The sequence below is a fragment of the Malus sylvestris genome, chromosome 11, assembly GCF_916048215.2.
Source record: "Malus sylvestris chromosome 11, drMalSylv7.2, whole genome shotgun sequence".
NCBI lineage: Eukaryota > Viridiplantae > Streptophyta > Magnoliopsida > Rosales > Rosaceae > Malus > Malus sylvestris.
In genome coordinates, this window is record NC_062270.1 from 22,218,031 (window position 1) to 22,240,178 (window position 22,148).

At 38.0% G+C, this 22,148-nt stretch overlaps 1 protein-coding gene across 2 annotated transcripts; it reads left to right on the forward strand.

Annotated features, from left to right (window-relative positions):
* Window positions 1–215: 215 nt before the first annotated feature.
* LOC126589428 (F-box protein At2g26850-like) lies at window positions 216–6,586 on the forward strand. Of its 2 annotated transcripts, XM_050254720.1 has the most exons (6): window positions 217–1,050; window positions 1,220–1,852; window positions 1,942–2,021; window positions 2,117–2,295; window positions 2,582–2,656; window positions 6,088–6,586. In XM_050254720.1, exons 2-6 carry the CDS (start codon window positions 1,367–1,369, stop codon window positions 6,273–6,275), a joined length of 1,008 nt encoding a protein of 335 aa, XP_050110677.1. In that variant the 5' UTR covers window positions 217–1,050; window positions 1,220–1,366; the 3' UTR covers window positions 6,276–6,586. The 2 variants fall into 2 exon arrangements, with proteins under 2 accessions (XP_050110676.1, XP_050110677.1); XM_050254719.1 differs by having other exon boundaries at window positions 216–1,852.
* Window positions 6,587–22,148: the final 15,562 nt, after the last annotated feature.

The following is a 22,148-nucleotide window of genomic DNA, read 5'->3' on the forward strand; positions in this document are numbered from 1 at the left end:
CGAATGCCAGGTCTAGCTGGAGATGGTCTAACGGCTTCCTTTCTGGTTAGACGGATTTTCCTCCATGTCCCAACTTGTTAGAGAGAGAGAGGGGTAGTAGTAAGGGTTTGTTTAATATCCACACAAATGAAAAACCACCAGAATACTATTTAAAGGTAACGTCCAATTTAGCAATTATATAAGACTATCTGTTTTTGCACTTCTTCCTTTTTTTTCTTCTAGGCAATTTCAACTACCTGTTGGTTGATTTGCCTGTGAGAGAGAGAGGGAGGGCGGTTGAGAGGGTGGGGGAGGATTCCGATGAAGATTCTGCTGAACTAATCCTCCTTGCCAAGTTCAGTTCTTCATAAAAAAAAAACCCCTATTATCTTTTATCTTTCACTTCCACCCCCTCCTCATCTCCTTCTTCTGTCCCTATCTTTCATTTCTTTTAGGTGGTGGGTTTCACCTAATTTTTGGTACAATCTCCACAACAACCCAGATCTGTTTTTTTCCATTATTTTCTTTTCTCTGTTTCAAAAGAGAATAAAAGATTTTGGAGATATGGGTCTCTGCATCTAGACTTATCTTAATCTTTTTATTTTTCTTGGGAATTCCAGGTGTCAGAAAACCCATATGAAATCTGGGTGAGTGCCCCCACCTCCATTAGCTCTCTCTCCTCCTTCCTCCTACCTTTGAAAGCCAGCTGTTTAAGCTGTCTGTACGGCTGGGGTCCTTTCCATTTTCTTTCCCTTCCTTTCCATTGAGCAAACTACAAAGCATTTGGCTTCCTTTCCTTCTAGTTGTTGTTGTTGCAGTTTGATCGTTTTTTGTCAACGCGATTCATTCATTCGGTCCATGTCATATTTATAAATAAAAAATTTAGCCTTCTCTGTTCTTAGGTTAGATTGGCTTTAAGGGACTGATTCCCCAATTCCACCACCAATAATTTAGTTGATTTGTTGTTTCGGTAATTAAAGACGAGGAGGAGGCCCACCGTTGGGTTTTGGTGGGCTTCGTCGGAACCAATAAAAAACCCATATATTGAAAGGGAGGGAGGGGTTATTCAAGGTACAATTTTTTTCTTAATTTTTGTTGTTGGGGGAGGAACAAGTGGAGACAATTTCCTCCCAAAACATCAAATGTTTGATGTTCCTCCACCATTGAATTTGAGGGTGCTTATAAATTTGTAATGCTACTTTACTTGTTGATAACTTGCCTCTCGTTTCTCTTTTTCAAGACTCTTCCTCTCAACCCCCTCCCACCATGGGCTTCTGAGACTCCCTTGTTGTCACTCTTCTTCTGGAAAGATTTCTCCTTCTTTGCCCTCTCCAAGTTCACGAAGCAAGGCCTTTCGATTCTCTTTCGCCCTCGAATTCCTTCCAGAATGTCCCTCGTGAGGAGAACTCTATCCCTTTCTTCTTCCAAAGTTGAGAATGTTGACGACACGCCGGAGATGTCCGTGTTGGACTTGCCGGAATTGGTGTTGGAATGCATTCTCGACAAGCTTCCTCCCGACGCGCTTTTTCAAATGACGGGTGTTTGTTCTTCTTTGAGGGAGAGATGCAGGAGTGATCACCTTTGGGAGAAGCACATGAAGATGAAATGGGGCAGAGTGATTGGCCCTGCTGCCGACAGGGAGTGGCAGTGCCATATTGCTTCAAAAACCGATTTGATTGATGTGAAGCAGGGAAAGCAGAAGGGCCTCATGAGAATTCTATCTCTTGGTTGGCCTTTCTCATGGATTAGATCCAAGGTTGATGACCATGGCACCAAGCAGAGGTCTTCCTTGCCAGCTGATTCCATCATGTCTTGGTACCTTGCACTCGAGACTGGCAGGTTCTGGTTCCCTGCTCAAGTCTATAACCGCGAGGTATCCGCCAACTACGATGTGCCAATATGTTTCGATTACAACAGAAAGTGTGTTTATTAATTTGGTTTGATGTTTGTTTTGTGTTGCAGAATGGGCATGTTGGTTTTGTGTTGTCATGCTATGATGCTGAGCTTAGCTATGATCCCCGCACTGACACCTTCCAAGCCAGGCAATTCGACTTACACCGTCGATTGATTTTTCTTATTCCTTATGTATGTTGTTGTTGGTGTTAGCTTTTTGGTTATGGCGAGTTGATTTGTTCAGGTATCCGCCACACGGGAGGAGAGCGGTTGCGATTGAGAAGGGTGTGCCGTGGGAAAGGCTTAGAGCACCGCCGGTTGACACTCCGCCTCATGATCTTCACGTCTCTGACTGTTTGAATGAGTTACGGCCTGGTGACCATATTGAGATTCAGTGGAGAAGAAACAAAGAGTTTCCTTATGGTTTGTTCTTTTCCACATCCCTTTCTAATTCTGGGTCATTTGAGTCATCTAAATTTGAAGCTTGTGCAATATCCAAAGTTAACTTACCATAAGAGAACCAAATTTTTTATTTTTTTTTCTTTTCTTTGGAGTCTTTAGAGCCAGTTTGGTATTGCCTTTTTGATCAAGTATTTCTTGTTTACAGAACCAATGAGTACTAAGTAATGTAGTTACATTTATCATCGTGTAAATTATGTTGAAAATGAATAGCAAACAAATTGTTATGATTCATTTGGTTGTATTGCAGGTTGGTGGTATGGCGTAGTAGGCCACCTCGAATCATGTGATGGAAATGAAAATTACTGCCTTTGTCATAGTAGTGGTGAGTTCATTACTTTTCTGTTTTCTCCCGTTCTCCTCCCCTCCCCTCAAAGTAGTAGGATCTTATGCTCTCTACGATTGGCAAATATGTGATCCAAAACTTATTTTTCTGTTGCTGTTGCTGTTGTTGTCGCTGTCTAGCTCGAAAATATTATTCTATGACTCCTACAACTTTCACCTTTTTTTTTCTTTCCCCAAAACATTTTCTCATCAATTGGAAATAGCAATTTTGGATAAGAAAGTTTTTTTTTTTGAGGGTCTTTTTTTTTTCCTAATGGGAGTAGAAATGAAGTAGCTAGAGTATTATGAATTCATGAGCACGTGATAAACAGCAAGAAGAAAATAAGAATGCAATGCTCACTTAATTTCACAGAATAAAATAGATGCCCACAATTGTTGATCTTTTTTTTTCTAATGGGGTAAGGGCTAAGTGGACCACCTTTTATGCCATTTGATCGGACACCAACACAAATCATTGTCAGCATGTCATGGTTTCCACCAACGTTGTGCTAACTTTGTCTCGCGAGAATATTTATGGCCAACCACATTCGAACTATTCAATGTTCCCTGTCTCTGCTTTTTTATGTTTTGAATTGTGTTTGTTAGAGAGATTGCATATTTGTACTGCGTTGGTGTATTATATAATGTTGCAAATAATGCATATAATCAACGTTTCAATAAGATAAATTCATAAATTAACTTGACATGTGCACATACATTACTTGTCATATTAAATAGTTCACTAATGTAGTCTTCCTAATTAATCTGTAAGGATTACAATTTATATATATGCATAAGATACCTTATTTTCTATAGAAACTAAATACAAAAGATTAAAATCAATTACAAATCCTAGTCCTACCAAATATAAGACTATATCTACAACATAAAAGACTCGCGTGAACACTTTTTTTCCTTTTTTTTTTTTTGTATTTTGCTATTTATTGCAAAGTTGGAGTTGGAATATTCTTAATGCTTTGGGGGCTGCATGCAAAATGCAATGGTCAACCTTGGCCTTCCAATTTGTTATTTAATTAGTCTCCATTACACACACCCACCCACCAACCAAGCAATCTTGCAAGAGATTTGTGTCCTCTTCTCACCACAATTAGACATTAACCTTTAAATACTAGTAAGAATTCCTAAGACCATCTCCAATGGTGACCTAAAACCTACAAATATTTAGCCCAGAAAATTTAGGTTTTAGCCCAGAAATAGCTTTTCTGCTCCAATCCTTCTAGCCTAAAATTTTAGCCCAAGATTATCAAAGAATGAATTAAGAATAATTTTTTTTTATGTAGACTATCCTAAATTAATTATATGAACATTTTAACCTAAAAATATTTAAATTCCGATAAATTTCGAAAAATCACTAAATCAATACATGAAAATCATGATAAACCACATAAACTTAATACAAATGACATTTAATAAACCACATAAACTTAATACAAATGACAATTAATAAATCACATAAACTTAATACAATTGAAAATTCATAAACTACATAAACTTAATAATGATATCCACCATCTTGACTTGGTGATGGACTTGGGTGATAGTCTTGAGATGAATCATCATCTTGAAATATACTCCTTGTGGCATTGCTTCGTAAAATGTCCTTTTGCTTACCACGTAAGTATTTCTTCCTCTCTGGAGTGTATTTGTCGAGGTCCTCCATCATCAAATTAACTTCGAACATTTCTTGCTCCCTATCCCCTTCTTCCTTCATTGCCAAACGCATTTGGGCCGATTCTTCTTGCCGAGAGATATGGTTTTCGTTCAATCTTACCATTTCGCTAGCAAATTGTGCACGTATTGGATCTTGGGATTTCCCTTTTCTCCTTGCTTCCTTTTGCTTATCTCTACCCGAGGGCCTTGCAAAAGAAGAAGTTGGGGTCATTTGTTCGACACCTTCATTGTCGGCAAAATTCACACCTTCATTGACATCATTTAGGGGTGGGGCTTCACTATGAAATAATCTTCCACATTGTTGGTTCGCATCGGTTCCCCACCTCGGACAATCCTTGAGGATGTTCCAAGCATGATGCAACTTAAAAACTTGATTTTTTAGTGTAGTTCTTGTCTTGTAAATTGTCATTGCTTTGTCACCCTATGCAACAAATACATAAAAACAATTAGTTGCAAAATACTATTATGTACATGACAACTAAAATATCCACAAAGAAACTCACAATTTCTGAGGCACCCCTTCCATTATGCATGTCAACCATGGCTCTCTCCAAGCTTCCTTTCCACAAAGTGCACGCTTTGTTGATAATCTTCCACCGATCATAAACACCACCAACTTCCCTTCGACCGGCGTTGGAGTTTTCATGGAACTTATCAACGATTTTATCCCACAAAACCTTTCTATTTTGATTCGTGCCAATGACACCATCTTCGCTAACAAAATTCCATGCCAAACGTCAAAGATCCACTTTATGACCTCTAACATGCTCTTTTGCCATCTTGAAAAAAAAAAAAATTTGGCCACGTGGCAGACATTTGGCAGCCACGTGGCGCAAATGTGACAGCCACATCAGCATTTAACAGATTAATGGATGGAAAATCTAACGGATGTATTATATTGAAATAAAATAGTACTTGAGGTATGAAAGTGAAATGTTTTAAAGTTGTTGTATGGAGTTGTAATAGATCTCAAAACCTGAGGGGCTACTGTGTAATTTACCCTTTATTTTAGGTCATGGGTTGGAATGGATTTGGGGAGGGGGGGGAAAGGGAAATTTTAGGTTTTATCCCACCATTGGAGATGGTCTAACCACTTTATTCAATGCAATCATATGTTTTGCAAGGGATGCAATCCCTTTTGTTTCCTTATAATAAATCTGTTGGGGTGCTTGGAGAACACATACAACAATGGAAAATACATTTCTCTTATATTAATTTTGCTAAACAAGGCAATTGGAAAAGCATCATATATTATCTCTCTTAATTTACATGGTGATTTATGCTTGATCCTGCCAGTAGTCATATGCTTGTCTCAAGGATTAAGCCATGCATGTATAAGTAATGAACAAATTCAGATTGTGAAACTGCAAATTGCTCATTAAATCAGTTATAGTTTGTTTGATGGGATTTGCTACTCGGATAGCCGTAGTAATTCTAGAATAACCCTCACTTTTGAACAAAATAACCGTATTCCCAAACAGAAACTTGACTCAAAGAGATGCTGCCTGTATATGTCATTGTCAACAAATACCCTTCCCAATCTGTTTAGGACTTGTCCCCAAGTGTTTCTTTATGTTAGCTTTCTGTTCAGAATATTTATGTGATCTTTTTGGTCAAGGTAGCATGTCAGCCCTTCTTGCACTTAAGTTCGAATCCCTTTTTCCTTCTCCTAGATCATTCGATCGACAATTAGGGCCTTGAAAATTTGTGACAAATTTGATGATTTATGATTTTGGACAGACACAGTGGTGCTGGAGTTCAACCAGTACACACATGGTTCAAGGTGGAGATGCACAAACATCAGCAGAAGAGATCATCGAGAGGAGGGGAATGAGGCAGATGGGTTTTACGGGGGCATCAGGATGCTCAGAAGCAAGCAGGAGATTTCCATGTGGAAGCTTATTTGGCCTACCCAAGTCTTGGAATAGTATAATACTTATATGCAACTATTAATCCACTTGCATTACGTGCACATAAGCAAGTGGATATCTGAAGCTACAAGTTTGGCATCAGATTCAATGGCATTGCCTCCAATTATTGTGGATTGGGGAGGAGGAGGCCGTGGTCTATAGCTATTTTGTTCCCATTTTATTTTACTATTTTTTCGTCGGATGGATTCTGATCCCTGTACATCACCTCCAATTCATGTAAGATAACTTATCCCACGGTTTGTAAAAGTGTAGTTGATAAATATTCAATTGGAAGTCACAGAAAATGGTAATGCAGTTGCAACTTCTCATCTTGTTTTTCAATATTCAAGCTATTACTTTGTTGCTTGGTAATAAGATCTAGTTATATTTCACTTCACTTATAAGATGTCGTTTTATTATGGTTGACCTTTTGTGTAACGAAGCTACTAATGCAATAGTGGCTTTATGCTTCAAGGCACTCCACAGGTGATTGGGGGTATCATTGAACAAGTGTAAAGTTTTAAATTCGACTCTTGTGGATATGTAAATGGTGTATTCAATACCAATTTATTATTGTTAACACAAATCTAATGAGTTAAGTAGTATATATAAAAGTTTGTGTCAAAACACAAACTCTACTCTCTCTCTCTCTCCCAGGTCATAGGGCTCTCTTGGGCTTCTTTGGCCTTATTTTACTTTTAACTCATACATGATTTAAACGTTCGAAGCCAATGTGGAATATAGTGGTGAATCTAGTTTGTTAAATTTGCAATGCAATGCGTTTTTAATCTAATTTTAGTATTCAGTGTAAGATATTATATGTCAGCTACCTAAGTGATTGGCTAATGATTACTTCGTTGTGATATTTAATTCATTTCCTTAAATCACCTTTACGTGCCTTAGTCAGGGACTATCAAGTCACCACACAATGACATTATACAAGCCATTATTGACACAATATACAATAGTTTTAGCAGATAATCAACGTCCAATTGATAATCTAATGACTAAGAACGTTTAGAATATATACACTATTTGGGTATGGTCTCAACATCCTAAATTATCACAACCTATATTCATTTAGGCTTGTATTGTTTAATTATTAGCAAATAATAAATAGATTCAAAGAGTCAATTCTCTGATTATCATTGTTCTTCCTTCGCTTTAAACAATTACCTTAAAACGTTTAGCTTCCCCGCAATGGAAGCAACTATTTTCTTCACCTTGTTTTGTGTAAATTCTTTAAAGTTTCTCCTTTTAATTATTCTTTTTGAACATTGGCTAGTAAAGGACTGCCCTCTCTAGTAGTCTTGTCATCATCCTTCCTCTGGTTTATTCTTTCTCTAAAGCCAATATCCTAGCTGGTAATGAGTTCGTAGTTAACTTGTTTTTATTATAATTCAAAGCTCTAATACCACTATAAAATATCACAGGATCAAACTCGGTCGCCGTTAGTTTGTTAATTACTTTGAAGTATTGTCAAGGGAGAAATAGCACACCTACGTTGGATGATTTGTGTGGAGAAATGAATTCTACTTTTTAGACATTTATCATACTCTTTGCTGAGAGTTAATAGACTTCTCTAGATGTAATTTTTTTAGGGTGAAGTGCCAATTTAGTTTCTGAACTACCACCTCAGTGAAAATTAGGTCCCTAAATTTTTTTTTTGATAAAATAAGTACCTCAATTCATTTAAAATTGCTAATTTCATCCCTACTATTATATTCAAAACTATTTGATCTAGTTTTTCATCAACTTTAGTCATTTGACACATTTTAAAGTGCAATACCGTCATTTTCTCGTCTATAAGCCCTTAGCATTTTATATACATTGCGAATCTAACATCTAATTTACTCTCTAAAGTTAACCTCATACACTATTTCTTTATGAAAAATTACCAGTCTACCCTCCAATGTATATCACATGCAAGTAACATGACTTGAATTGATGGAAAATTGAATATAGTAGCTTTGAATCTAATATTAGGGATGTAATGGCAGAATTTTATAATTCAATGACTGATTTTTCTTAAAAAAAAAAAAAGGTTTAGGGACCTAATTTTCGCTGATATGATAATTCATGGACTAGATTGACAGTTGACCTTTTTTTTTTTTTTTGATAAGTCACTTCACTTGTAGAAGGCTTGTTGAACCATATACGATACTCCTTTCTTGCAACATTTTCAAGCTGTCACAGTTCAAATATCCAAACCTCCTATGCCATTTTGAAGAATTGTCTTCAAGAGTAACATTTTTCCATTATAGGATCCACATATTCAAATGTAGGGGGAAGCACCTATTACCCTTCATTTGTATTGTGGCAATATGATCCTGCAGATTTCTGAAGGGAAATTGTGAGATTTCATGTGGGATTTCTAGTGACTAGCATGCATATACAATTCAAAATTTATATACATAAGCAACGGAAGCATGTTATCACATAATATCAAAGCTATAGTCATGCAAATCCCCTTCAAGATGCATAGGTTTATATAAGATGCATCAAAAACAATTTATTGAAGAACAAAGTGTAGGAGTAGTTTTATACCTCTTGATCTAGACTTTAGACAAAGGATGGACCACCTCTAAGCCCTTTGTTGTTGGAACTCCTTGAGCCTAGCCTCCCTCCTTGCCTCCTCCACTTTGTTAGAATGAGTGCTCCTTGGTTCTCCTTAAGTCTCCAAAGTTAAAGACCTCTAAAGATCCTTACCCACTAGAGTAGTGAGAAGGATGAAGGAATAACCAAAAGGGTGAGAAGATGATTAGCTAAACCCCCCTTTGGTGGCCGGGCCTTTGAGTGTTGAGAGAGATATTTTCTTTTTCTCTTTTGTTGTTTTAACACTTCAAAAAACCCTAATGAAACTTTGTGCTATAAAGTTCCTTTTATAACCAAAAGGAAACAAGTCAACATTTGACTCTCTCTCTCCCTCCTTTGGCCGGCCCCTTTAGTGTTGTTTGGGCTTTGGGCTTTTATTATTTCAAGTCATCCTATGCTTGAATAAAAGCCCAATGGGTTTAGGCCCAATGGGCCCAATTAGACCCGAACTTTTCTTTAAGCCCAAAACGATCTTTTATCGCTTTTATGATTTCTTTAGACATTCTAATTAATCACAACACTTAATTAATCCAATTAATTATTTCCATCATCCATTATTTACTCACTACAAGAGTGTATTGGTGAACAATCATTTTAGGTTCTAATTAGCAAGGCAGTGAGGTGATTGACACCAATCCAATTGATTATTTTTAATCCAATCACTTATTGAATTAAAACTTACTTTTAATTCACCTTCTTCTTTGATGACTACATTTAATCATCTAGAAGAACTCACAAGTCATGAGTGACATCTAACCATATATCATGGCTACCCAAGTTAATGTAGAATTTGTTCGGAGAACCTATTCAGTTGGAATTACAATGTAATTCAATCTTTCTCTAAAACAATACTCTCAATCACATTACTAGGGTATGGATATATTATGTCAAACCCCTAATGTGATTATTCCTTCTTATATGATTCATTTGAGTCGTCTAGGAACGCTTTTCTTTATTACGCTCGATACTTCGGCTGAAGATTCCCGAATCATATCTTAGAGTATTCATCCTCTCTTAACGAGGATTAAAGATTCCTTGTTGCGCATTCACTTGCCTCCATGACTAAGTGGCTTAACCCCAACTATGCCGTGGACACTCGCGGATGGAGTGACTTTGACATAATCAAAGATCAAGTACCTAACCACAAGACAACTATGATGCCTCAGGTCAAAGGACTACTTACATTATTCCAACCATTAGAGTTACTTGCTTGACATGTGAGTAGACCTCCATGCAAGTACTCTCGTTCGATTGTGTTCAGTGAACTCATTCCCTTAATGAGCACCTACATACCTGTCTTAGTGTCACTACACGAATGGGACGAGACTTTCCATCCTTCCAATTGAAGCAGACATAGTATGTACCAGTCTATGCATTGTCAGTATCCCTCCGACAATCCTATGACCAGGAACCTTTTGGACATGATGGTTATGTGAAGAAGGTCTCTGTAGTCTAACATCATTAGATTACTTCTTCCATCAATCCATTGTCCATGGATTCACTATTTAGGACATATATCGTGTGTTGAGATAGTCCCAATTAGTATCTTTGCCATTTGATGTACAAGAATTATCTATACATCCATTCATTGTCCTGAAAGGTTTCTTCCAAAGATTGACTTTCAGGGCATATTTCCAACAATTTCTGCCACCAAAAATACAAACCATGAAGTGCCCAAAAAGCAACCAATATCCATGTTCAACCATTTGTCCCACACTGAGAAGAATTCCATCTAGACCAGGTACAATCATCATTTCTGATGTGTACCTAGTTCCTCTTTTGGTTTCCATTGCCAGAGTTCCTTTGCCAATAAAATCCACTAAGTCACCAGTGCCCCATTTTGACTTTGCACTTCACACTTTTGTCAACATTAATCAACAGTGATTCAATACTAAGTCACGTGGTTGCTGCAACAATTGTCTTGATTCCAAATCCCACAATTTCGATTGTACTGAGGCCTTGTGATAGGCATAAAACATCATGGCAGTGTCATGAACTTGATTTGCATAGTTTGCTACTTGAGTCTTTCATCATGTGCCCAAATTTGTTGCAATTGTGACATTTAACCTTCCTTTTGAACCATCATTCTCCATAGTGAGCTTTATCACAGAAGTCACATTTTTGTTTACCCATTTCTTTGTTCTCACCCTGCCTGTCAACATGTTGTAATTTATTATCCCAATTTTTAGGCTTAGACTTCCAATTCTTCTTAGTTTTGCTGAAATTTCCTTGCACAAAGGACTTGTTCTGTGAATTGGAGTAAGACTCATACTAGCAAAGGCCTTTTTTTGAGCCTATAGTATCATCTACATGTCTACTCAGTTGTAACTCATAGCTCTTAAGAGAACCGACAACTTCTTGTACAATCACAGTATTCAAATTAGACGTTCTCTCAATTACAACACAAATTGGATCATACATGCTAGATAGGCTAATAAGAACTTTTTAAACTTCTCATTGGTGAGAGGGATTTTTCACCATAACACTTCATTTGATTTATCAACTTAAATAATCTAGTAAGATAATCAGATAGAGATTCATTTTCTTTCATTCTTATGTATTCAAATTCATGACGCAAACTCTGAAGTTGCACAGACCTTGCTTGTCCACAGTGGCCAAGCCAAAAATTGTCAAGGGATGGGGCGAAATTTGAAAGGGCAAAGGTTCAAAAATAAAACTGGACATCCATTCGAGGTCTAAGTCTAGTGGTTGCGAGAAGATTATGTGAATTACCTGGAATATTCAAAGAAAGATTTGGACTAACTGAAATATTTGAAGGAGGATTTGGACTAACCAAACTATTTGAAAGAGGTTTTGGACTACCATAATATTCAAAGGAGGATTTGAACTAACAATAATATTTGAAGGAGGATTTAAGCACCATTTTCTTGTTGTACAATTCCATTACATAACTATATTATGAGCAAAGTTCTAAAAGACGCTAAGAACTAGTTGGCGGTTGACATGGCCTAACGTTTAGGCAAGGACCTAAGCGGATTAGACAATTTTAAATAATTTATTATATATCGTATAAATAGTGCATGTTTATTATATATCACATCACATCTAAAAATATTGACAATAAACATATAATATATAAAAATATTGATAAATTTTCTTAATTACTTTGTTGAATTTGATGGTAAAATATAAAAATACAAATGATTATGAGTTCGTAGTACTTTACAGAATACTTTTTGAAGCTCGTATAAATTTATACTGAGTTCTAAGAGAAATAACGGTGATAAATACAAGACTTTTTTTTTTTTGAACAATTGATATTATCCACACTAAGGGGTTGGGGGTGAACTAAGCCTCACAATGGGCTTGCAATAATATGGTTCAAATTCACCTTTAGTGAGAATCGAACCTAAGACCTCTCACTTACAAGTGAAGAGGAATACTACTAGACCGTAGTACTAAGTGGCAAAATACAAGACTTAAAAACATTGGAAAAGTGGACAAATTAATTGGACAATAATTAAAAAACAAAACAAATCCTAATATAATTCAGCCTATGTAACTAGAAAGCTAGGTGGAGCAATGATTGGTCAATAATAAAAAAAAAACCAAAACAAATTGGATATTTGTGAAAGACACATGGGGTGGGATGGGAAAGAGAGAAAGTCTCCCTTCTTCTTCACTGGAACTCAAACCAGAAACTCCATCTCTATTTCCAGAAGTTGCAAATTGTAGCTCTTCAGACTCCATTCCTCCTTTCTTTGGCTTGGGCATTTTGGAGAAAAAGCAATCTAATCCCAGCCCATATGTGCAGCAGGAACCATCGTTCCTGGGCAGGTATTCCGACGAGACCAGAGGGGCAGACTCCATTCCGCCTCTGTAGCTTCACCACTGCCTGTCCATCACCTCGAAATTCTTCCTGAAGAATATCACAGGCACCTTTGGACGTCTTTTGGTTCACGATCCAATTCAATTTTACAGTCACTATGGATGAAAATTTCCGCCTTCCTTTGATTGACGAATCTGCACCTGCAATATAATAACACCTAAGATTAAGGCTAAAAGCCTCACATGCCCACAATGAATTGGGGTGGGGGGGCGTGGGGGCTTTGGTTGAAGAATCTCCAATTCCAAAGTTAGAATTCTGAAATGAATGTGTTTGAGTGTTTGTGGGAAGCAAAAAGCCTCTTTAGGGGTAGCTAAAGCTTCTTAAATTTTGGAGATAAATGGAATATTTATAAGAGAGGAGAGAAGCGTAGGTCGGCCCTCTAGGGTTTAGAGGTGGCTGGCCCTAGGTGGTATTTTAGGTGAGAATATTCTAAGATATTTGTGTAAATAAAAATCCTACAATAAATAGGTAAATATCCTAAATAAATGGAATTAGGATAACTTACTTGAAAGAGGTATTCTTTGATTAAGAATGTATTTATGATAAGAATAAGGGATTATTCTATCATAAATACCTTTGACTTTTCCTACGGGCATGGGTGCCTTGAGCAGTCATTGATCTCTGCCTGCTCTACCTCAGTTGCGTGTGGTGAATGAGGCTACTCCCTGCTCATTTAATAGGGGCAGTCTTGTTTTTCTTGAAAAATGATCCACGTGTTAGCTCCATGATTTTTGGGATTATTTTTGTCTCCACAAATGCCCCTACACTTGTTGGGCTGCTCGCAGGAAAAGGCAGGAGGTGTAGGAATCCAAAGTTGCAATGGAGTTTGTGTCCCAATTTAATGCAGATTCCCTCTTTGACTTGGAATTTAAATTCTTCTAAGAAAGGGAATGTAATTGCCACCAAAACCTATTTAAGTTTGCATCAAGCAGGGGATTAAATAAATTTGGAGTGCAATTAAAACCCCACAAGAAAGATAGAAAGCCAGAGGATATTTGTTCCCCTTCCTCTAGCAATCTTCTTCGCTTGCCTGTGCAAAGAATTGTGTTTCGTTGCTTTTCTTCTTTTACTCTTTTCCAAGGTAAAAAAAATAATTAATTTTCTCCTTCTTGATTTTTTGGAGCCTCGGGGCGTGATTTTTTGGCTTAACGAGGGTCGTGGAGTAGTGAAAACTGGTAGCTATGCTACTACAGGAGGCTCAGCTCGGCGTGCTAGGGCGCCAGTCTTGGGCTGCTAGGCTTAGGCCTGTGCAGCAAGGGCGGCACGAGGAAGAGAGAGGAAGATGTAGAGGCGCCAGCCCCATCCATTTAGTTTGGGCCGTGAAGGGTTGTTGGGTTGCGAGGGAAATAGAGGTAGTGTTGCGGCGCCTGCCCCTCTGCCATATAATCTGGGCTGTTGCAACTGTTGGGTAGAGGAAAGGAGACCAGGTCGTGGGCCTTGGCGTAGCTGCTGGGTTTCTACAGTCTTGGTCTTGATTTTTTTTCTTTGAGCAACTTTCTAATAATTTCTCCTTGCGCCATTGTAGGGTTTTCGAACATGTATTCCTTGACCCACAAGAGGGATGAATTCATTTCATCGTTGTATCATCAAGGTGGATTTGCAAGTAAGCTAGGCTGTGTCAGAGATGCCATGTCAAGGTAGGTTTTGATGAGTAGTTAAGGGACTTCCTCGAGATGCTTAAGAACGTAATTCCATCTGGGGTTCGCGTGAAGCGTGTCAAGGATAGTAGCAGCCGTGAACCATGTGGCTTTACTAAAGCTATCATGTTTGTGATAGAAAAAGATCTTCGTCGCCTGCTCAAGAACCGTCGGTGGAGAAAAAGATGAAGACTTCATTTGCTACTCGTAAGGGTTTGTCCACTGTTGGGAGGCTTGTGATTGACTTGATTTCTTCAAAAAGAAAGAAAGAGGCTACTAGATTTGAGCCTGTGAAGCCTACTGCTACAAGAATTGCTAGAGGAGTTTTGCCATGCCCCATGTGCCTGGTTTTATGGTGAGATAGCCTTTCGTGCCCAAGTCTGATCCTATTCCAGAGGTGCGTGCATTGGTGAAGAGCGAGGATGATGATTCCATACAATGTTGAAGCCCGATCTACTTGAAGACACAAAAACATGTGCCTAGTTTGTTGATGGCATAAGCAAGGTTGTTGACTCCAGTTTCTTCACAAGGCATGCGGCACAATTAGGAGGGGTTCCTTGCTTGCTATAATGCAAAAATCTGTGATCTTGGCAGCCGAGTACACGTGTATGGAGCAGGATGACATCAAGGAGATAGTGGCAGCTATGGTAGCATATGCTTGCTTGGCTGCTGATGAAATTAAAGAGTTGGAGTCTGAACTTGCCTTTTTAAAGGGATATGATGTCTCTACCCCCACTGCTTAGTAGCTTGAGACCGCTCGCCAAGAAATTAGTGACTTGAAGACTTAGCTTGACACGAATCGGGGGAAGTATGGCGTTGCGGAGAATGAGATTGAAGTCCAAAAGTTGCTAGTGTAGGGCATTGAGTGTGCCATTTCAGAATTTTGATCTGCCCGTGATGCCAAGGATGTAGAGCTACTCGCCATACATAATGATGTTGTTCGACTCAAAAAGCTCGTTAGTAGACTTAAGTCCAAGGAAATGGAGCTGCAAGGAGCGTTGTCTGCCAACGAGAACCTGAAGAAGGAACTAGATGAGTTGCATAATGCTCGCACTGACCTGATTGAGAAGAATAAGCAGTTGAGGAGCGGAAAGTCTAGTCTTGAGGTTGTCCTTACCCAGGGTCAAGCTGACTTCTACAAGCTTGGCTATATTGATTATTTTCTTGGCATGCCATCTGACTACACCTTTTCTTATAAAGACCTCGAGCTTTTTGCTATTTCTTTCTAGAATCTGCTTAAGTTTTCCTTCGAGAACACCGTTGGTGGAGCAGTTAAGGATTAAGCTGCCCAGGTAGGTGCGGTCGAAGGTGGTGCCACCCAAGTAGGGGTGGCTGATGACAGTGCTGCCTAAGATGGGGCAATTGTAAGTGAAGATGTCCAAGCTGCTGAGGAGTAGTCTTTTTAGATAGACATTAGGATTTACTTTCTTTTTCTTTTCTGCTTTGCCTTTTCCTTTGCTTAAACTTTGTCAGCCTTCGTGCCAGCTTGCCAATTTGGTAAAAATTAATAAACTATTTTTCTTTGTTTTTCTTCATCTTTGTCACTTTGCCTTGCTTCAAGCTTTAGCCGGAGAATAAACAACTGAGCAAGCTGCTTTGAACAAAGAAGTCAAGCCCATCTCCATTGCTTTAGGCGCCAACTTCGGGTTGTCAGGTGTGAATCTTCGCTTACTTGAGGCATATTTTGATACTTCTAACTTGCATCGATCAGTTGAGCGTAAGAGGAAACAGTTGAGCACGGCTGCTCGTCCGGTCAGACTTTGGCACTTTGGATCTCCTTCAAAGTGGTGGGGGATTTCATCTCCGAGATTGCTTTGATTTGCTTAGGATGTGCCTCGATTCCTCGCTGGGTTATAAGGTACCCTAAGAATCGGGCTGAGGAGACTCCAAAGGTGCATTTGGTAGGGTTAAGCTTCATCTTATACTCCCTAAGGATACTGAATGTCTCTGCCAAGTTTCTAGGGTAGTCTGACCGCTACCTTTCTTTTACCATGATGTCGTCGACATAGACCTCCATGGTAACCCAAATCTGCGTCTTCAACATCATGTTTACTAACCTTTGATAGATAGGTCCTATGTTTTTTAGGCTAAAAGGCATAACCTTGTAGCAGTAGGTGCCTTGCTCGATCACGAACATAGTTTTCTCTTTGTTGGGCTTCAACATGGTGATCTAATTGTAGCCGAAATATGCGTCCAAGAAGCTGAGTAGCTGGTTCCATGCGGTTGTGTCCACTAGTAAGTCAATTCGGGGACATGGAACTGATCTTTCGGGCAACCCTTGTTGAGGTCGGTGTAGGCTACCTATACTCTCCACTTGCCATTCTCTTTCTTCATCACCAATATGATGTTGGCTAGCCATGTTGAATACGGCATTTCCTCGATGAATCTGGCTACTAATAACTTGTCTATTTCTGCCTCAATGATTGTTGGAAGTATGCCCACAAAGCCACTCATTTGATGTAATAGCTTTTGGAATACTTATTGTATTAAACTTTTATATGTTTAATGAAGGGCAAAGCTTATTGTTAATCACTATTTATTGTATCATGTGTTTAAGCAATAAGGGAATCCAAGGGATGTATTTGATCTAAGAGACAAGTGATCTAAGTGAGTTAGATTATCGAGACCATTCTCTTATGTTCATTCCTAAAACGTTCCTAGCCATAGGATTGCCAATTGGGCATTGACAATCCGCTAAGGTTAGTGTGTGTTATGTTGACTCAAACGTGAGTATGAACTAGTCTCAAGTCATTTGGTGTTGGACACTAAGACAAACACATAGGTGCTCGAAAAAGGTAATCGAGTACACTGAACGACGATCAAAAGAGAGTTCGAACATACATGTCATGTATGAACTCTAAAGTTGCAATATGCAAAGTAGTCCTTTGACCTGAGGCATCATAGATGTCTAATGGTTAGGTCCTTGATCTTTGATCATGTCAACGGCATTCCTTCGGATTGTCCACGGCATTGTTGGGGTCAAGCTATCTAGTCATGTAGGCATATGAATGCACAACAAGGGATCTCTAACCTTCCATGGTGGAAGGAGAATACTCTAAGATATGATTCTAAAGTCTTTGGCCAAAGCATATGAATATGACTTAGGAAGTTTGTTCCAAATCATAGTCAAAGGAATCATATAGGAAAGTATCACATTGGATAGTAGACATGAAACAAACTATCACTTAAACAATGTGATTAAGAGTATTGTATTAGAGAAGGACCGTATTGCATTGTAGTTGTAACTGGATAGGTTCTCCAACCAATTCTACTTAGCTTGGGTAACCATGATATGCTGCTAGGTGTCACTCATGGTTTGTGGAAGCCCTGAAGATTAGCAAACACTAATCTTAAGGGAGAATTGAAATGTGGTTTCAATTCACAATCGATCGTTAAGAGTAACATCGCCCACTGCCTCGCTAATTGGAACCTAATGGATCGCACACCACATAAGGATGTTAGTGAAGAAATTATATGAAATGGATGAGCAATTAAATGGTTTAATTGAAGAATGGTCAAAGTTAATTAATTAGTTAATTAATTATACGAAAGGTTCATATTGGGCTTTTAAGTTAGTTTGGGCTTCGGGGTCCAAAATTGTTTTTGGTCCACTAGGCCCATTATGTTTAAGTTGTATGACAACTAAAACAAATATGGGTGTTTAGCCAAATAACAAAAGGAGGCTGGCCATAGCAAGGGTAGTGGGAATTTTTGCTTAATTGCAAGTTTGCCACTAACCTAAGAGATGAAGTATAAAGTCATCTTTATAGCTTTGTTTCTCAAAAAGGGTTTTCTAATAGAAATTGGGTGAAACATTTTCTCTCATTTTTCTACATAGAGGCCGGCCACTTAGAAGATTTTTACTAGCATCTAAAATCTCTCTAAGTCATCCATATCATCTTCACAATATACATCTTTGGTGAAAAGACTTAGAGACATCAAGCTTTTGATGTTTTTGGAGAACAAATCCTTATTTCCTCAAATCATCAAAGGAGCACTAAAGGGAGGAAAACACAAGGAGGATTCAAAGAGCTTGGAGGTGACTTGAAGGCCCTCCACTTGGGTGAATCCCTTGTGTAATCAAGGATGAGCTTCAAGGGTAAAGAATCACTAAATCTTTACTTCTCTTTAATGTTGTTAAAGAGTTTATTTTGGTTCACCATATACTAGGCTTTGATAGTCATGGGTTTTATGAATTGTTTTTTAATGCATGCCTACTTTAAAGTGTTAATAGCTTGCATGAGTATTCAAATGTTCATACTTGTTCTTAGCTAGGACAATTTTTTTCCTTCAAGTGGTATCAGAGCCTAGGCCTAGTGTATGGTGAATCCTTTTGGGTTTTGTGATGTTCATATTTTGTGATTTAAATGTTGTAAATGTTACAAGCTTTGTTCTTGCTTTTGAATATATAAATTTTGCTAGAAAATTTAGCATCTCAAATGTTGTAGATGTATTTCATATAAGCATGAATATTGGAACTAAAATTTGGTGCCATGAGTTTTGGGAAATTCGGCCAAATCCTTAGGGTGACTTTTTGGGTTCATGTTTGTCTTGTTAAAATGGTTTTAAGGTGACTTTTGGAACCCCTAAGTACCCTAGGATATTAGCCCTCTTTTGAGAGGTGAAAAATTGAGTTTTGGTGAATGAAAACATCCATGGAGCTCTTATGAGTTTTCATGGTGTTCTTCAAATGTTCTTGAAGTTCTTGCCAAGAACAAAAAGGTTTGAAGTTTTGATTCAAAAGTTTTATGTTTTTCATAAAGTTTTGGTTTAATTTTGATGGGTGATGGATATTGGTGAGAAGTGATTAAAAGGATTTAATGTTTGTCAAAACTCATAAATGTTTTACAAAACTTTTTCTTACAAACCATCAATTTCACCTCACCCACCAAAATCAACTTGCATATTGCACATGCATGCACTAAAACCCTTTCACACTTGTTCACACACCTTTTTGGCCGGCCACCCCTTCAAGTGGGGTACTTTTGGGGCCTTTTGTGCAATTACATAAAGTTGTGAAAATTTTGTGTTTTTGCATTTTGGCCCAAAAGTTTACGTTTTTACGTTTAGGCTTAAAAACTCTAAAGGACAAATTGTTTTGATCCTTTAATGATGTTTTTACATTAATGAAATTTTGGGTTCTAGTTGAAATTACATGAAGTTGTGGACTTTTGTGTTTTTTCAAAGTGACCCCAAAAGTTTTTGTATTTGCATTATGGCCCAATTGTTGTGGTCATAGTTTCCTTTTGGCCCAAATAAAATGAGAACAAAATTGTTTTGTCTCTTTAATGAGAATTGGATTTTCATTTCATTTAGTTCCATTTAAATCAATTCTATGGATCCAAAAACCAATTGTTTAGAGTTATTTTCTTAGTTAATATGATTGATTAAGAAAAGGGTGATTATGAACCAAAGGCCACGATAATTGAGCTATGTGATTGGCCGATATACATTATGAATGTTTGGGTTTTAGTAGTGTAGATTTGAATGTAATTTGATTAATTCAATTTGTTGTAAATGGACATAAGTCCATCATTTGATTTGTGTTGTAAAAGGGCATAAGCCCTTATTATTATTTCATGTATTCTTTTTTGTTTATATGTATGCGAAATGGAATAGTTGGGTCCAACGCCCAATAGGAAATAACGGTTTAATTAGATTAAACGCGTAACTAAAATCAACAACTATCTACCTTAAACCCAAGGTCCAACACAAGGCTCGTGTTGGATCAAATCAAACGGTTCATAATCATCCTAAAACCTAATATGACTATATAGTCCATATGAGGATGCAATGCATTCGTTAGTAGTTCCATATAGTCTCGCTTGTTTCAACGAAATAGTGGGAGTATTATATGCTACTAATTCATATTAACTTGGACCAATGGTTGTGATAGGCCCAAGTTCTTTTAATGTGATTAAAATGTTTTGATGTAGCCCAAAACTACTCCCTCAAATCAAATATTATGTTGATAAGCGAGAGATGTTTTGAACATCTCTTCGTAGGCCTTCCACCGTGGTGGGTTCCAAGTGTTTGTGACTCATGCATCGGCTTCACCCTATCATGGGGAAGTACAAAGCATGTGCTTACATCCAGGAGGAATCCATATACATATGATGAGGTGAGTGTAGGCAACGAGGATAGCCGACATCGTATTATCGTGAGGCTATTCTTGAACCCCTATACAAACTAAGCATGGTGGGAATAACTTAAATAAGTGCAATGAAGCCGACATCGTATCATCGTGAGGCAACATTCTCTAGAGGCCAAACGGATGGGTAATTACAAAAGTTGTAAATGAATAATGCGTTATTCTCTCATCATTATTTTTGCTAGCCAACATCGTATCATCGTGAGGTGGGCTTGGTAATGATGAGTCTCCCATAACCCGCTAAGAGTTCAATATAACTCTCGAATTCTATTGAGGGATGTGGAATTTGCCAAAAATAGTGGGTGGTACTATTTGATTCAAAGACCCAATCAAATAGTTTTAAACAAACAATCTAATACGATTTCTGTTATGTTATGTAGTGAACGACATGCCTAAAATTATACCCACCATTATACTTGACAAAAAGGGCCTTAAGGGCCAACGTTTCCTTGCTTGGTATCGCCACATTGAGAATGTCTCAAAGGTAAAAGACATATTGTATGTGCTTAAGCAATCCCCTCCTCATGTACCTCCTACGAAATTAGCTTCAAAGGAGGAGTGTCAAAACTATGTTAGACACTGTGAGGATGACTTACAAGCCAAATGCTTAATCCTCACTTCACTTAGTAAGGAGCTTATGAAGCTACATAAGCACATGGACACTTCTTGTGCCATGGTTGAAAGTTTGCATAAGATGCATGACATTGAGACTAGTAATGTACGATTCTCAAATGTTTGTAGTCTAATGAATGCCAAAATGGCAATGGGGACATCGGTCCATAAACATGGACAAAAGATGGAAAAGATATTTAAAGATCTTAAAAGTTTAGGAACTTCCATCGATGGGAAAATGGCCCAAGACTTTTTCCTTGCATCTCTCTCGGATGATTTCACTAAGTTTATTGTAAACTATAAAGTGAATAGATTCGATCATTCTTTGAAAGAGATGATTGACATGTGCTGTAGATTTGAAAAAGGTTTCAAAATGGACAGTGGGAGTGAGAATGCAAACATAAGGAAAACGTTGCATAAGAAGAAGGCAAAGAAATCCAAAGGAACATGCTTTCATTGTGGAAATGATGAACGTTGGAAGAAGAAATACAGGGTGCGCGTTGCGAGCCTTATGACACGAACTTTTGAAGAGACTATTTCTGTCATAGAGAGTGCTTTTACAGTGAGCTCCAGTTCCTGGATATTTGATTCAGGCGCTAGTCAACATATCTGTAATACGATGCAGGGACTAGTGGGAGCAAATCACTGCGCAATAATGAGATGGTTGTGCGAGTTGGGAACGGCACTAAAATCTCGCAAAAGCAATAGGCACCTACATGCTTAACCTACCCTCTGGGGAAGTCCTGGAACTTAAAAATTGTTTATATTTTCCTTCATGTATAAAGAATTTGATTTCCATCTCTAAGCTTTTACGAGATGGGCACTCAGTATTGTTTGACAAAATGAGTTGCACTTTATACTTGAACGGTCGTATTATCTCTCATGGTAATATGATAGAGGGACTTTTTCACCTAGAGACGAATAGTGGGATGCACTGTATTGCAAGCAGGAATACCTCAAAACCCAAAAGGGCTAGAGAAGAAGTTAACCAAGAAAATATGTGGCATCTTAAACTTGGACATGTGAACCTTGAAAAGATTCACAAG

Excerpts from the sequence above, each read along its gene's own strand:
- LOC126589428 (XM_050254719.1), top strand. The coding sequence starts at position 1,172 with ATGCTACTTTACTTGTTGATAACTTGCCTCTCGTTTCTCTTTTTCAAG. Across the intron at positions 2,022-2,116 it reads ACTGACACCTTCCAAGCCAG|GTATCCGCCACACGGGAGGA; the intron begins GCAATTCGACTT and ends TGATTTGTTCAG. Across the intron at positions 2,657-6,087 it reads CTGCCTTTGTCATAGTAGTG|ACACAGTGGTGCTGGAGTTC; the intron begins GTGAGTTCATTA and ends GATTTTGGACAG.